The sequence below is a fragment of the Callorhinchus milii genome, unplaced genomic scaffold (assembly GCF_018977255.1).
Source record: "Callorhinchus milii isolate IMCB2004 unplaced genomic scaffold, IMCB_Cmil_1.0 Scaffold2, whole genome shotgun sequence".
Lineage (NCBI taxonomy): Eukaryota > Metazoa > Chordata > Chondrichthyes > Chimaeriformes > Callorhinchidae > Callorhinchus > Callorhinchus milii.
In genome coordinates, this window is record NW_024704743.1 from 64935851 (window position 1) to 64951432 (window position 15582).

At 37.0% G+C, this 15582-nt stretch overlaps 1 protein-coding gene across 3 annotated transcripts in view; it reads right to left on the reverse strand.

The window, feature by feature from the left end:
- The window catches only part of LOC103181196 (growth factor receptor-bound protein 10), an 82929-nt gene continuing 67347 nt past the window's right edge, over positions 1 to 15582 (reverse strand). For all 3 annotated transcript variants that reach the window (XM_007897492.2, XM_007897490.2, XM_007897491.2), the window contains 11 exons: positions 15433 to 15554; positions 12516 to 12590; positions 11420 to 11557; positions 9326 to 9436; positions 8827 to 8925; positions 7876 to 7953; positions 7564 to 7680; positions 5653 to 5719; positions 5450 to 5537; positions 3069 to 3162; positions 1 to 1253 (listed from right to left, as the gene is read on the reverse strand). In XM_007897492.2, coding sequence (XP_007895683.1) covers positions 1107 to 1253; positions 3069 to 3162; positions 5450 to 5537; positions 5653 to 5719; positions 7564 to 7680; positions 7876 to 7953; positions 8827 to 8925; positions 9326 to 9436; positions 11420 to 11557; positions 12516 to 12590; positions 15433 to 15554 — 1136 coding nt within the window. In that variant the 3' untranslated portion in view covers positions 1 to 1106. The remainder of the gene's footprint in view (positions 1254 to 3068; positions 3163 to 5449; positions 5538 to 5652; positions 5720 to 7563; positions 7681 to 7875; positions 7954 to 8826; positions 8926 to 9325; positions 9437 to 11419; positions 11558 to 12515; positions 12591 to 15432; positions 15555 to 15582) is intronic.

Here is a 15582-nt window from a genome sequence, read left to right on the forward strand (position 1 = left end):
TGTTTTTTGGAGGGATTATTATTAGTCCTGTGGAATAAATAATAAAGTGATTGACCTCAAAAATATCCCCAGGGCGGGGCTGGTGAGGTATCTTATACAACAAGCTGGTCTCTGGGGACTGAACTGCAAGGCAATTGAAATTATACAAGCCCTCAACCCTACTAGTTAAAGTTCAAACTGCTAGCCCATGCTGATTGGCTATCAGTTTTTTCTCCATATAATAGGCTAACGCTGAGAAACCAAAGTGTTGACCTAAGATGCTTATTACAGATTTGCACAACTCGTGGTCTTAACTTTTTTTATATCAACATGCGTCTGAATCTAACATAGTATTCGGTTAGTGTGTGACAAATGCAAATAAAAATAATTTAAATTTAATAAGACTGTAAATTCACAATTTGATTTAAATGCATTAATTCACAGCAGCAAAATGCAATATTTATGTAATAAAAAAGGGAAAACAATGTGTGTTGGATCTGCATTCTTTCTCTTTACCCTATGATTAGAGTTCAGACACGATATATGGTGGTAGGTTATTGTCCAAAAGAAGCAGTCCTATGACTTGTGCTATTCCATCATAATGCACCTACATTGGAGCATTATGTACAATAGGCTGTGCTCAGGACTTAAAAAGAAACATTAAGTGCTGTACGAAATTAAATGTCTCCTCAGTGACAAGCTGTCAACTTTTTCCTTTTGTGAATGAACCGAATTACCCACTTAAAAATACTAAGTCACCTGTCTTCAATTTATGTATCAAGATTATTCCAGAGCAGGAGCAATTGTCAAGTTTTTTTTGCCATCATAAATATCAGCTTGAAGATCTTTGAGTTGATTGTACAAAGTGACAGCATGGAAACATGTAAGACACTCAACTGCTCCATCCATTTTCTTCTTCTGTATTGCTACTGTTTTTGTTATGAACAGCAAGCAATCAATCTTAGTGTATTCAGTCCTGGACATATGCCTTTAGTACTGATTTTCACAGATCTGGTGAAGAACAGAATTGTCTAATTTCCCCCCCAAAATGCACAACTGATGCAAAGAATCAAACAGAAATTCCAGTCTCCTGTGGATAATTCCAAAGAGTAAACAGATATCAAAGGTCATAAGGAAACCTGGGAACAGTGATGCTTCAGTTTGCAAGGTAGGATTCCTCGGTTCAGAAGGTAAAATTCAACAAGCTGTATAAGATCACAAAATTTGGTATTGCCGTCATCAAGACTAAAGACGAGCTGTCCATTGTCTTCACTCTAAAGAAAAAAAAAGTTTTTGAGCAAAGTATAACATGTAAGTTAGTTAAAATCACAAATATTAAATTGGCACTAACAAAATAAAGACAAGATATGCCCAATTTGGATTCGTTCACAAGAAATAAAGCACTACAAAATGCAAACATGTTATGCTACAACTGCTCTTTTAAAAGAACTGGCACAGACACAATGGTTTGAATGGTCTCTTTCTGTACTGTATGATTCTATGAACTGCAAATTACTATACTCAGTATCTGACAACATAACTAATATCCTCATGACATCATTTAAGGTCAGCTGTCTTTGGTATATTTCTTTTTAATGTACAGAAGTTATAACTACTAATCCACTGTCAAGACAAGGGTGAACATACTAACAAGGAAGGCAAGCTCACATTACATACATCAAATGTAAACTTAGGGTGATTTTAAAAAGCATAAATGAGAAGATTGTTTTGGTTCATCAAGATCACTTTTTCCAGTGCATGAACATTATGTCTTATAATCAGCTTTTCTTTCTGAATTCAATCCTGAGGGAAAATACTCTGTAAAAACTTTCATTCCCCAAAAAGTACACTCATTGCAACATCGACTCTATTCAAACATAGTGTTACAAAAAGAATTCCTCCCCCAACCCCAGCATCCCAGAGTAATCTTTATACACATCAGTCTTTATATTTCCAACTAATGTTCTCAACCAGATATTTATCAGCATCATATTGAAGGTCCAACAGTTTGCATTGGAAACCTGTTCATCATCATTGAGAACAGAACAATTTATGTTTACTGTTCATGTCAGGAGGACATCTCACAGCACTTCACATAGCTGAGTGGAAGGTGAGAAGATGGCTAAAAATGTGGTCGATCAATCTTAAGGTGGGTTTTGAATGTAGGGAGAATGACGTTCAAGTAAGACAAGAGATTAGAATGTCTTGAAGATAGTTAATTTTACACTTGTACTGTCTGGCTCTGCATGCAGTGGCCAAGGCAATTAATTCGCTTAATTTGCCAAAATTTGCAAATGACACCAAGGATATTCCATGGAATCTGAGGAGACACCCAAGGTCTTTCAAAGAAGGCTCAATATTGTATATTACCTAGGAAAACAGAGTTTAATGCAACAATAATCGAGTCTCCTGCATCTTGTAAGTAAAAATAGGAGGCATATGTACTCACTTGATGGGCTACAAGATGCCATGGGAAAAGTTAAAAGACATAGGATGGTGATTGACTCATTACTTACCATGTTCAAACGGTATGAGGCAACAATAAAACAGAGTACAGGATGCTGGACTACTTTCTGAAACCACTGAATTCAAATTACCAGAAACATTTCAAGCTGTACAGTGCTCTGGTCAGTCTGTTTTTAAGAGTGCTGCATACAATCCCAGTTACCATAATACACAGGGTTTGCCAAGGCTCTACAGGCAATTGTGCTACCAACTGAACCAGGCTCCAGTAAACATTTAAGATAATAAACTGACATTAATAGGAGCCACACTGAATAAAGATCAGAATGAAATGCTGCCCAGTCAAATCATAACATAGAATTATCTGGTCACGAGAACTGTCACGTGACTAGATAAATGTTATTACTAACTGCATTGGAAAATTCTTTTGTCTGTGCAGCAAGACCCTTTCAGCATTAATCTGGCTAATGAGACTTGATATAGTTGCCAGATACATAGTTCCAGTATTACTAGTCAAAAGCACCCAAACAATTTACCATGGAACTTCTAAACTATGAATTTAAAATGCTCAGAAAGGGGAGAATACCATAATGCTTAATATTTTAGAAATATAATTGAAAACTTACTGGTAATATCTGGAAATGCCTGATCTTCTGTTGACAGTACAATGTTAGTACAAATGTCTTTGGGTTACTCTGACTGTCCCTCAAAAGAAATAACCTGTGAGAACAAAGTCAAAATCTGCAATCACTTTTCGAAACTGCGGTTGCACAATGCATATGGGAGGCTGAATGAACTGAGTCAGCTCCATTAAATTGACGAACATGTCCTCCTTCTGTCAGCGATTAATAAACTGACATAGTTAAAATTTTTAGACTAGAATAAAACCACTCTGGATTAAGCAAATATTTCTGTTCTAAACATTAGTTATTCTCAAGTTCAACTCTTTTGGTTTCTTAAGCACTGTCCAATAAGGATAACAGCACAGTACTTGTCTAGCTGGGACCACCCTACCCAATAAGGCTTTGGTTTGCAGCGGTGAAGACTATTTAAATAATTAACATTTAAACAAGATATGCATTAAAAAACTATAATTTTCAGGTACAACCTGAACTGTTAGTTATGGAAGTTAAATAAAGCTGTCAGCTTTAATTGATTAAACATAAATATCTGTCAGAAAGATAAGGTAATCATCTGATATTAATGGCCAGAAATGCAAAATATAAAATTGTGCTTTCAATATTTCACTCAAACTAGTTTTTATTTTAAAGCTGTAGTTATGTAGTCCCATCACAGTTTCTACAATTACTGAGTTTAAAAAGGAAATTTTTAAAAAATAAAATTAGAAAATCCTGGAAATACACAGCAAGTCAATTAACATGATAAACAAAAGTATGGGTTTATGTTGGGGCAGAAATATCTGGTAAGAAAAAAAGCATTTTAATCTGGCAATTTTGTTCCAATGACTGTTAGAGGTAGTGGTCCTGGGAGGAAAGAGGGAATGGTTACGCACATGCAAAGACCATCGGTGGCTGGTCAGGAGCAATTGGCATAAGAGGAGGTCAATGGCAAGTTTAACTACAGGGCCTGTTTTTCAGCAGCCTGTAATGGCTGTAAAGCGGCTGCCAATAGTCTTGTAATATAACCCTTAAAAAACATTGTGTGGAAGTTAAAACATTCAAATCCACTAATGAATGGATCTGCATGCACAGGGAGGCAGCTAATGGGTCATTCACAAATCAATACAGAAAAAAAAGTATTGTACATAATAGCGTCAAAATTGGTCAAGATACAGGCTACAATTTACAGTATGACAACTCATTTGTATTTTCTTAGATTGGTACCTATAATAGATCAGTGAATATGTGAATTTCCACTTCAGACTCACCCAATTTTTGAGACAAGAAAATTTGGTTAGTTTTAAATTTAATTTAAGGGGCATTGTTCACATTAAACAACCTTGCACAAAAACGATCCCAATGGAAAGTGTTATAACAAAGAATTTTTTGTTCATCCACGTGAAGAAAGTTGGTACTATCAAATGGAACTATTCACAGATTCAAACATTCTCAGAACATGGCAGAGGTTGGACGTAGAGTAATCCTCCTTTTCTAATGTAACAGTGTGCCACAGCTTCAATCTCAGAACACCTCCACCTCACCAGTATGACTTTTTTTTAATTTCCCACACCATTGTATGACTCCTCTAAGTGAGATTAATTTTGGACAGCATTATGCTGAGCACACACTTGTGAAGAAAATTTGTTGAAGTTCCCTCTTACTAATTTCATAAAGGACTCGGACAGGAATGCCAAGAAAGCCAACAGACAGAAAGACTTTGCTTTCCATAAGTCTGGTCAGATTTGAACACAGATTCCAGAGGTGCACTACCAAAACCCCAAAGATTATATTATAGTACTTTAGTTACGTCACAGTAAAACAATTACTGGCAAAACAAAAAGGAAATGCTTAACAGCAAAAAGCACGGTTTTATACCCCTGAGCTAGACAAACTATATAAAATACTGGATTAATTGTATATTGAATGTATACTTTTACTGTAACATGGAAAACTTTAGTTCAATCCTTATACGTTTACAGATTATAGACATTAAAACTGGGAGATGTGCAATACTTGTCCATTAGAACTGGGTAACCCAATTTGGGTTTACGGCTGAGGACATGCCTACTTCAAGCTTTATTGATGAGCCAAGACAGCTATCAACGCTTTCTGGGATTACTTTAAGTATGCCTGTTTTCTACCCGAGATACCTCCTCAGTGCCAATAAATCTCAGGGAAACCTTGCTTACCTTGCTTCCTTCTTCGTGCCCCTCCCCCCAGACCTTTTTGTGACAACATACTCATCATATCAACCTCAATAGGGCATGAGACTGCATGGAGTCAGAGACAAATCCAGAACTTTTGTGCTCAAACGTCTAGGGTGCTGAATGAAGATATTATGCAAATCACAAAATTATAATGACAAACATTAGACTTTTTCTCCTTACCCATCCACAGGCCCCTGCTTTTCAATTGTACTGTGAGCCACTTTTCGAGAGATCCTTCCATGAAACCATGGTTGAGTTCTGTGAATGGCTAGACAGTTAAGAAAATTAGTGGGAATTTTTACATTTTAGCCTACATTTTAAGAATAATTAATAGATGAAGAAAGAGTATATTAATAAAAACTTTCAATTTAAATGCAACTTACTATGACTAAGTGGGGAGGGATGCAAAGGACTAGAACTCCCCAAGGCATTCATCCGTTGGCTACGTTTCTGTAGATAAAACATTTGATACTGAAAAGTCAATGTCATGTCATTGGAAAAGTTAACTTTTCAGAATTCATTAAACATTTCATCCATTTCAGTGATCCACATTATATATTATAAAAATATTATATATCTCTCTCCAATAGTCTGGGCGGTGACTCCTGTGTACTGTGGCACTGAACCAAACCAACCAGGACAGTCCCAAGTTTGATCTATTGTCTACACTGATCTGGCCAACCTCAGGCTGGAGAGAGAACAGAACTAATAACACAATTATTGACCAGCAAGGTTAGTTTGAAGCCTGTATGCAAGTGGATGGGTAAGACCAGGCAACCAAGAGTGTCCCCATACTGAATAGCCTTTCAACCTTTTGTTGCCAGGGACTATTTTAGACAAAAATGAACACTTAGGTGAGCAGGTAAATAAATTATGAGGAGTTTCAGAATAGAATTTGAGGCAATGGTTACAAAGAACATTGTAATTCACGGGTCATTCATCCCAACTACAACAACAACAAGATTCCATTTATAGAGCGCCTTTCACGTCGGGAGGACGTCCCAAGGTGCTGTACAGTTGGGTCAGGACCCGAGCGGGGGGAAATGGTCAGGGTGAGGGAAGGGAAGGGAGGGAGCGAGGAGGGGGTAGAGAGTCGAGAGGGGAGCTGAAGGCACGGTCAAAGAGAAAGGTCTTGAGACCGGCCTTGAAGGAGGAAAGGGAGGAGGCGGCGAAGGCACTGGGGATGGAGTTCCAGCGCCTCGGGGCTGAGAGGCTGAAGGCCCGACCACCGATGGTAGGGCGGTTGGGGCGGGGGATGTGGAGCAGACCGGAGCCAGAGGAACGGAGGGTACGGGCAGGTAGGTAGGGGGATAGTAGGTCAGAGAGGTAGGAGGGAGCGAGGCCATGAATGGCCTTGTAGGTGAGGATGAGGATCTTGAATTCAAGCTTGAACTGGTGTGTGCCATGTTTATACTCCATATGAGCCTCCCTCTACCGCTCATATTGGCAGCCATTTAACCCAAGCATTTTCCTGCTCCCAGCATCACATCGATGATCATCCAATTTTAGTTGCCCATTATTCTACACAATAATATTTACTTATCTATAATAATAATAATTGCATTTGATATAGCGCCTTATTAACTCTTCGAGAACTCTCAAAGCGCTTCACAGAATAACTAAAGTGAATTGATGCATATTTGGCACTGATCAGACATTGCTGTGCGCTATTGGCTGCCGCGTTCGCCCACAAATATACAGTCAATTCACTTTACAGTGTGTTCTGTGAAGCGCTTTGGGACGTCCTCCCGACGTGAAAAGCGCTATATCAAATGCAAGGATTATTATTATTATTATTATTAAAGATCCTATTTGTAGCCTAACCAACCCAGCCAATTTGCAATATATAGCTACCATGTTTGCCTACAAAGACAGCCACAATTAATACTTAACCTCAATCACTTTGAAACATTGTTATAGGTATTATGTGGCCTGGGGAAAAACCAAGAGATGCACTTTTCTGTGTAATAATGAATAATAATCCTTGCATCTGAAATAATGCTTTATGAGACATCTGAAAGAACTTCACAGGATATACTGTAGAGTGGTGTGACTGTGTATTTTGTAGATTTGTACATGATTTTCATAGTCGGAAAATCCCCTTGGTTCTAGACTTTGAATTCCTTAATCAACAATTTTTGATTTTTCCCAATTACACTGAATGTCAAATTATGGTACATGAACATAAATGAAGTTGAGCATTTGTTTTACAAATGAGTAATTCAAATGATTACCTTTTCCTCACTATCAATTAATTCTACCAAAGCAAACAAGATTCAAATCATTTTGTTTACCCTCCACGTGTTGCCCTCTTCCATAGCTGCACTTTGTGCCTCTAAGGGATTCTCAATGACTCGACCTGTGTGCCCAGAAAAATCCATAGCTACCAACGAATTTTCTGATGCACTTCTCTGAAAATAATGAAAACAGAAACAAAACATTGTTAAAAAGAACTGATAAAATATCTTGATTTAGATAATTGATTTACTTATGTCCTACAACATATATTAAGTGACTGGACACATCCTACAAAAGTCGGGTGAAAGAGCAAATTAGAATTCATAAAATTGTCGGGTGGGGAGGGGTGAAGAGGAAGCGATACTTACCACCGGTGTAGTGAAGTGGGATTGTAATGCTTTTCTCTGCTGAGGAATCAGATAGTTCTGGTACAACAACATGCCATACTAAAGAAATGAAAAGGAAAAAATGCCAACTGTTATTTTTAAAATCTTGTTTGCATACCGCATAAAGGTAGTATAATAACTGGGTTCCTACTTACTGCTAGGTAACCCGAGGAGTGTGGAGTGAGGAAACTTGCCCAACATTTCGCCCTGCCCGTGAAGCACACCCAAGTCCTCTCACTTGCGAGGCGAGTGCTCTAACCACTAAGCTCCAGGACTCCATGTTGTTTAGATATCAGAATATTCTGAATATCTTTACCACCAACCAGAAATTCTATTTTTATATATAAAAAACAGCCAATGAAATGTATTTTTGTTGAGTTTTAAGCTTTAAGCAATTATTTTTCTAATCCATCGCCATGGTCTATGTATGCCTCTCTGCTCTTGCCTCCTTGTGTTGGGAGTCTAGTTCTACAGGTGCTGGTTGCCCTCCAGTACCCTACCTAAGTTGCCATTGTTCACGTGTGAGCCTTGGCAGGAAGTGTTGTCAGGTCTCTTGATTATAGAGGGAATTATAGCCAAGAATCTGCACCTCTTCCCCTCTGGCTACTACACACACACACACATATATATAATATATAACTTGTAGAGGGTGCTGTAGAGGGAAGACCCTAGCCGGTTTGCCCTTCCCTCCCTAAATCTGGGAAGGTCAATTTAGTTTCCCCATGAGGCAGACTGATCGCCAAACTCAGCACTGGGATTCAAAACCAGCAAACCCTGGTCCATAGTTTGGGGGTTTATAAAATTTGTCAACTAAACCTTTAAAACTAATAAAAAGAAAAGGGAAAATGAAATAGTACACATTTTCATATAAATTCATTTGTTATTCTAAAGGATAGTTACATCACAAATTGACCAGTTATCTCAACACAATACCTTAAGGAGTCGAAAGGCTGTCATCCAGCATGTCCTACTCTGTTCATCTTCTGCACATAACAGTCGAAGCTCTTTTGTTTCATTCCTCATTTTGATGGGCTGCAATGAATAAAGAAAACTACAATAAAGCAAGCAATCATTTCTGAAATTTAGAAATTTAAGTCTGGGACATCATTACATTTGCAGTTGTGGCAAAATAATTAAAACCTAAATTGTTCATTTTAAAATGTAATAACATGTTTATATTTGACCAAATTATTCATATCAGGTTAAAAATAATTACAGCATACTTCATATGATGTACATCAAGCGACAATTCAAACATATCTGTGCCATTGACTGATGTGAAAATGAGAAATAAAACACAGAAGGATAAGATCGCTAAGGCTACCTTTTATTGAAGAACATTGCTGAGATTTTATTTTGTAGAACTCTGAGAATTTCAATTTCTTAGGATGATGATGATGCTTTTGAAACAAAATGCAAGTTTAAAAATTACCTTTATGCAAAACCCATAATCAGTTGGTGCACCACAAGTCTTTTTGCCTGCGACTAGTGAGAAGACATTACAGTCCTCAATGTCAGCCAATAGTTGGAGATGTCTTGGTTCCTGTGGAAATTATGGGAAGAAGCCTTTAGAATTTGTATAACAGCTGCTTAGTGATTGATTATTTTTCATTTCCCAGTAATAAACATGAAACTGGAGTCCTGTAGTTTAGTGATTAAAAAGCGCTTGCCTTGCAAGCGAGAGGAACTGAATTTGATTCCCGGGCAGAGCGATAAGTTAGGAAAATTTCCTTACTCCACACACCTCGGTTTACCTAGTAAGCCAGAAGCTAGTTGTTAGTCGATAGGCAGATCGCTTTTCCGGGGTAATAATCTCTTCAATTTAAAATAAAAAATAGAAAAAATGTAGTCACTGAACCTGTGACTGTTTGTGGGACACTGCTTTATGTAATTGCGTTTCCCCCCACAAAATATAGTCAATTCACTTTACAGTATATTCTGTGAAGCGTTTTGTGACTCTCGAAGACATGATAAGGTGCTACATCAAATTATTATTATCAAATGCAAGGATTATTATTATTAACTGCAGAACAAGGATTTTAAACATAATTGCTTAAAACCACTAGATGGCAATAGATCAGAGAACCATAGTAAAAGTAATTATAACAACAATAATAGCTCTTGCCTTTATTTATTTATTTATTTATTTGTAGTGCTTAGTTATGTTGTCAAAATGTCTCAAAAGCGCTTCACAAGATTTACTATAAAGTGTAATGACTATTTGCAGGTGAACATGATAGCTAATTTCCATACAGCAAAGACCCACAAACAGCCATGAAGTGAATGACCAATTTGATGTGAGGTTTGTTGGCCAGGACACTGGGAGAACCTTTTTTACACAAATAGTGCCAAGGGCTCTTTTAACATCCATCTGAACAGGCAGACAAGACCGATTTGGTATCATCCAAAAGATGGGATTTTACTTCAAGAAATAAATCACATTTTACACTACTAATGGCACAAATTAATCTATATGAAGCAATACTATACGCAACTTAAGAGTTCAGCCATTTACATTTGATATTTAAATTAAGGAACACTTTTTATGTTTATTTAAAACCTAGGGTTTGGCAGAAGAGACCCACTCTGCTATTTTTCTCCCCTCAATTCTGCATATTTACAACAAAATATTCATAGAGGCTAAACATAAGTACAATTCTGGGTCTCTGGAACCTTCCAAATAAATGTGACTCAGTATCGTATCATCAGAGATGCAGATTTCACTGAGGGATGAGAAAATGATCCTTTAACCTTTGTTGGCTAGTCCTACTCAGTGCTTATCAGAAAAGAGTAGTAAGAGTATTTGGGTGTAATGCAAGTTACACTGGTGCAAAACTGACATTTAGATTGCTTTGTAGAACAAATAACAATTTTCAATAACAATATTAAACAACAATAAATGATACATTGGGAAGAGTTATTATAAAAGATATACAAAAGAGATGGAAGTTGTGTTAAACATATTTTTCATATAATGTTTCATAAATTAAACTCAAATTCTGGGTTCTGCTGTTTTGGTTTAGCAATCTTTTAACACCATTTAATACTAAATAATCTACTGTAAATAATAATAGTGCCTCTAACATTGAAAAAAATCTCAAACACTTCACAGGAAATGGTTATCAATTGGACTAACTGTCAATACAGTCACTTTGCTCAGAGTAAGGTTGCACAAACAACTGTGAAGTGAATGACCTAGAGGAATATGAGAACGTGGTCAAATTCTTTACAATTATGGTGCAGCATGTAATGATGCAAATGCATAAGGAGGCTATGTGACTCAAATCATGAAAACATGAGAATTTCCCCTTCCCCACAGATAAGTGCACAGCTAATGCCATATCAATTCTTCAAAACAAACTGGGATTTGCTTGCAAACAGTATTGAAAGATACAGGGATCAGTCCAGATAAATATGCTCCACGCAACGGTAAGTTGACCCTCAAAATTAAAAAATCAACCTTCAGTACACCCACCCCCTAAATGTTTTCTTTAAATACTTCAAGATATTGCAAATTGTAGCTTACCTTTGAAGTACCTTTTAAGGAACAGTAAAATCCTGATCTTCGCAAAAATACATACAATTTCTTCCATGATTTCTTTCCCAGTTCTTTTATATGCAAGAATCCCTGAATTTCAGGGCAGCTGTTGGAGTTCAAGAAATCCTGTAAAAAAATAAAATTAAGTATTTTTTAAAATTACAGAAAAATTTATATCAAAAATGTTGGGATTGAAAATCGTGTACTGGAGCGAATCAATATACATCGCCAACTCATGAGACCTCAGCTCCAAACTGATACAGTGGGTTGGAGTGATATGCACTTTATTTCCTGAGAAGCTTTTTGAGACGCTACCACTATCGTGATATTACGCTTTCAACTCATTATGAAATGCTTGCAGTGAGGAAGGGCTGGACTACTTTTCACATCAATGGTTTCAATGTTGTTTTTTCAGATACAAGCTAGTAAAACAAATAAGCTAAATTGTCATGGATCTGACGCAAAGTTGATGCATGCTCTAAACCGTCCAATTCTCTGATAAAAAAANTCTTATGACAACTACATGGCAACCCCATTATAACACGGTGGTCTGGGTCCATTATAAGAAAGGGCCGTAAAATAGTTGACATCCAGGTTGGCTGGTCACCACTGCCACCACTTTCTGTGCAATGAGGACTGCACTGCTGATGTTACTTCCTTTACAAAGTTAGCGCTCCAAGCAAACTCGCAATCAACTGGCGTATGTACGTTTTAATGGGGTCAGCCTCAATCACCTGTTCTAGTTGGGAGTAGGAGGTGGAAACTATGGTGAGGAAAATAGTGTAATATGTAATCGATTTGTATTCTTGAGTGGTCTACTTTGCAGTTCAGATCTTCAAATTCAATGGTACTTACATTTTGGATCTTCCTAAATGAATTCAAGGCTGGAGGGTTTTGAAAACAGTTTCTCAGTGCTGACTGAAATACATTTTACTAACATTTTAGGTTTAGAATTTTAGGTTAGAGAATGTTTACATCCACAACCCATTAAGAGTGATAAGCAATCTAACTATATATGTGATTGAAAATTAAATACATCTTCAAAAAGAAAAACCTCAGAAATATACTCAAACATGAATCTTACCTGCAAGAGCTGTGAACGTGGATTGCTTCCATTTGATTCTTGGCACCAAGTCACCATTTGTTCTGGAAAGAAGGTCTGTCAAACAAAGAATGTTATTCAAAAACATGTACTTAATAAATCTTATATGGTTTGATTTTTTAAAAAAAGTGAAAGGTAAACAATTTAAGTCTAGTATCACGATAGTTTGCGAGTTCACATCCCCCATACTGTCAGCTATTCAGAGTTATCTATCTCATTTAGTTAAGTTTACTCATTTCCAGGTCAGCTCGCCCCATTAGCTTGGCACACTGAAGTCAGGCATTTCTGGGAGACATCATTTAAATTTTCTTGTTTAACTTGCACAGCTAGTTACCTCAAAACTAAAGATGATAGCTGCAGATAAATTTGTGGGCTAGATTATCTCATATTCCTAACTAGAAGATGCAGGACACAGAGAGAAGGCCCAAACATTTTGAAGCAAATAGCAAAATAGATTTAAGAAAAATCAATGCATAAATGAGGGAGAAGGGGATAGAGGAGTACAGGTGAGGGGAATAAGTGGGGTAGAAGCTCACTTGGAGTTTAAACACCAGCATGGACCAGTTGTGCCGAATGGCCCGTTTTTGTGCCATAACTCCAGGTTTGTGTTTATAAAAAAAAGTTTGTGATTATCATTTCAAATTGATTCTCCCAACTCTCTGCAAGTGTCACATTAATTGTTCTCTAAAGGTAAACTACATAAAACTATTAAGTAGCCTCCACTCAGGCCTGATCCATGTCCTCTGCCCTATCCAGCTCCAAAAATCAAGCAAACTTTCAGCCACTCTCCGGAACTCCATTCTTATTGTGACATCCCAGAGTCCCTCCGACACGCTTCCTCCCTCAATGTGCACCTCAAGATACAATTGTAAAACACTGCTACAGACAAGAACAACCAAGAAAGTAGATCATACTTGCATAATGAAGGAAATGGACCAAAATTTAGTAACAAAAATATTCTTAATTCAATTAGAAAAAGTAAATGGGAGGTAGTCTTAGTTTCATCTATCCTTTACTGATGCATGAAGATTTGTATTTAACGTTAAGTAACATTTACGGACAACACACCAAAAACTATAATCCAATCTTGCAATAACCCAATCTTGCAATATCCCAAATACGTCAGCAAAGGATACTAAAACTATAGAACTGTACTGGTAGGCAATCCCTAATATATTGACCGATGAGCATTTATAATGTGAATATTTTATATAATTGTTATTAAAGTGGCAAGTCAAAGGAGGGACAGCACGGAGGAACACATGCATTACAAAACCCACCTCACTGCAATGAGATTTTCAGAAATGCACACTGTTAAGCCAGTTCCAGAACCTGCTTAAGTGAGAGTGCATCATATTACGTACGTATTACTAGAACTGTATAGCACTGAGGCAGGTTTTGGTATGTGTGCAATTCTTGGAACCACCTTTTGTGTACAATCCAGAAACTGGCAGTAGAGAGACAGGTTTCGAATCTTTAAGATATCCTTAAGAGTCCGAAAAATAATTATGAATTTAACTTTAAATATTAAAATTCACTGATTTATGTCATCATAAAAAAACAAATAAGCATTCTACTGTATTTGTAAGGCTCAGAATTACGTCTTTGTCAAGTCTAAAACAAAATATTATACTCAAGACTATATTGCCAGAGTCCTAGATCATACTTTGCAGTGAATTTCTTATAGAGTACACGTCATAGACGTGAAGAATGGTGCACCTGAACTTCATGTGGTTTAAATTTGGTCAATTTTGGACACTGGTAGATAAAACCAACACATTTTAGATTTTCAACTTAGTTTGGCATTCAATCGCTAGAATATTATATATGGTTATCATTTATATAGAGAATAGATCTATCTATACCAAACGCAATGGTTATTATATATAATAATTATATATTTTATATTATAAATATAACTATATATAATAACCATTGTGTTTGGTATAGCTCCTTATCACGCTGCCTAAATGCCTCAAAATCACTTCACAGGATTTAGAAGGCAGAGTGCAGTGACAAAATAATAATCCTTACTTTCGATATAGCGCCTTTCATGCAGGGAGGATGTCTCGGATCTCATAGCATTATATATTGTAAATGTAATGACTGTGTATTTTGTAGGTAAACTTGGAAACTCCCTCATCATTTTAAATAGTGCTATGATACTTTTAACATCCACCTCAACAGGTAGACTGGACCTCTCATTCAAAGGACGGCACCACCGACAATATAGCGCACCTCCTAAACTGCACTGAAGTGTCAACCTAAACTATGAGTTCAAAATCCATTTGTGGGGCTTGAAACCATGACATTCGGACTCAAAAGTCAGAGAACTACCAACTGAGCTAAGCCAGGTTGACACCTATTGCCTATTTTTGTGCAAGGGAAAAAATTGTGCAATAAATAAAGTTATTAAATAACAGATGTGATGTTTTAAAATGTATTAAACCGTTTAAAAAAAANCTTACTGCATGTTTGTGTGTGTGTGGTGGTGGGGGGTGGTTGCTTAGCCAGCTGTCGAACACATAGAAACTTATCACCATACTTAGGAGTTTCCAAGCCAGAAAGAGTTGCAGAAACGTATGCCACCTGTACATGTAAATGTCCACATCTGAAATGGAATGTGCATTCTGTCCTTGAAAGGATGCACCCTGCTTAGCCAATTATAGAGCGTTAGGCAAAGGTTGGCAAGAGGTTTGGAGAACCCTTTCCGGAGAGCATTGTCTGACAAGCTGCACAGTGTTTGTCCAGCTCGGATTACTTTGGGACTTTGGCTTGCAGCGTTAATAGGAGCAAAGTGGGAAGAATCCCTACTCCCATTGAATTTGTAGTTGATGCGTAAATATTTCAAAAACGTAGAAGTCATTTAAAATATTAGCTATAAAATTCAATTACTTACCGTAGGACTTTTAAAAAATTCATATTTGGCATAGTTTTTCCTAAATAAAAATCTGCTCTCATTTCCCATTATCCACGTGGTTTGTATTTGCACTACCATTTCATGGTCTTCCAAACATCTCTCTGGAAAAAAGACATTAAATTGTACCTA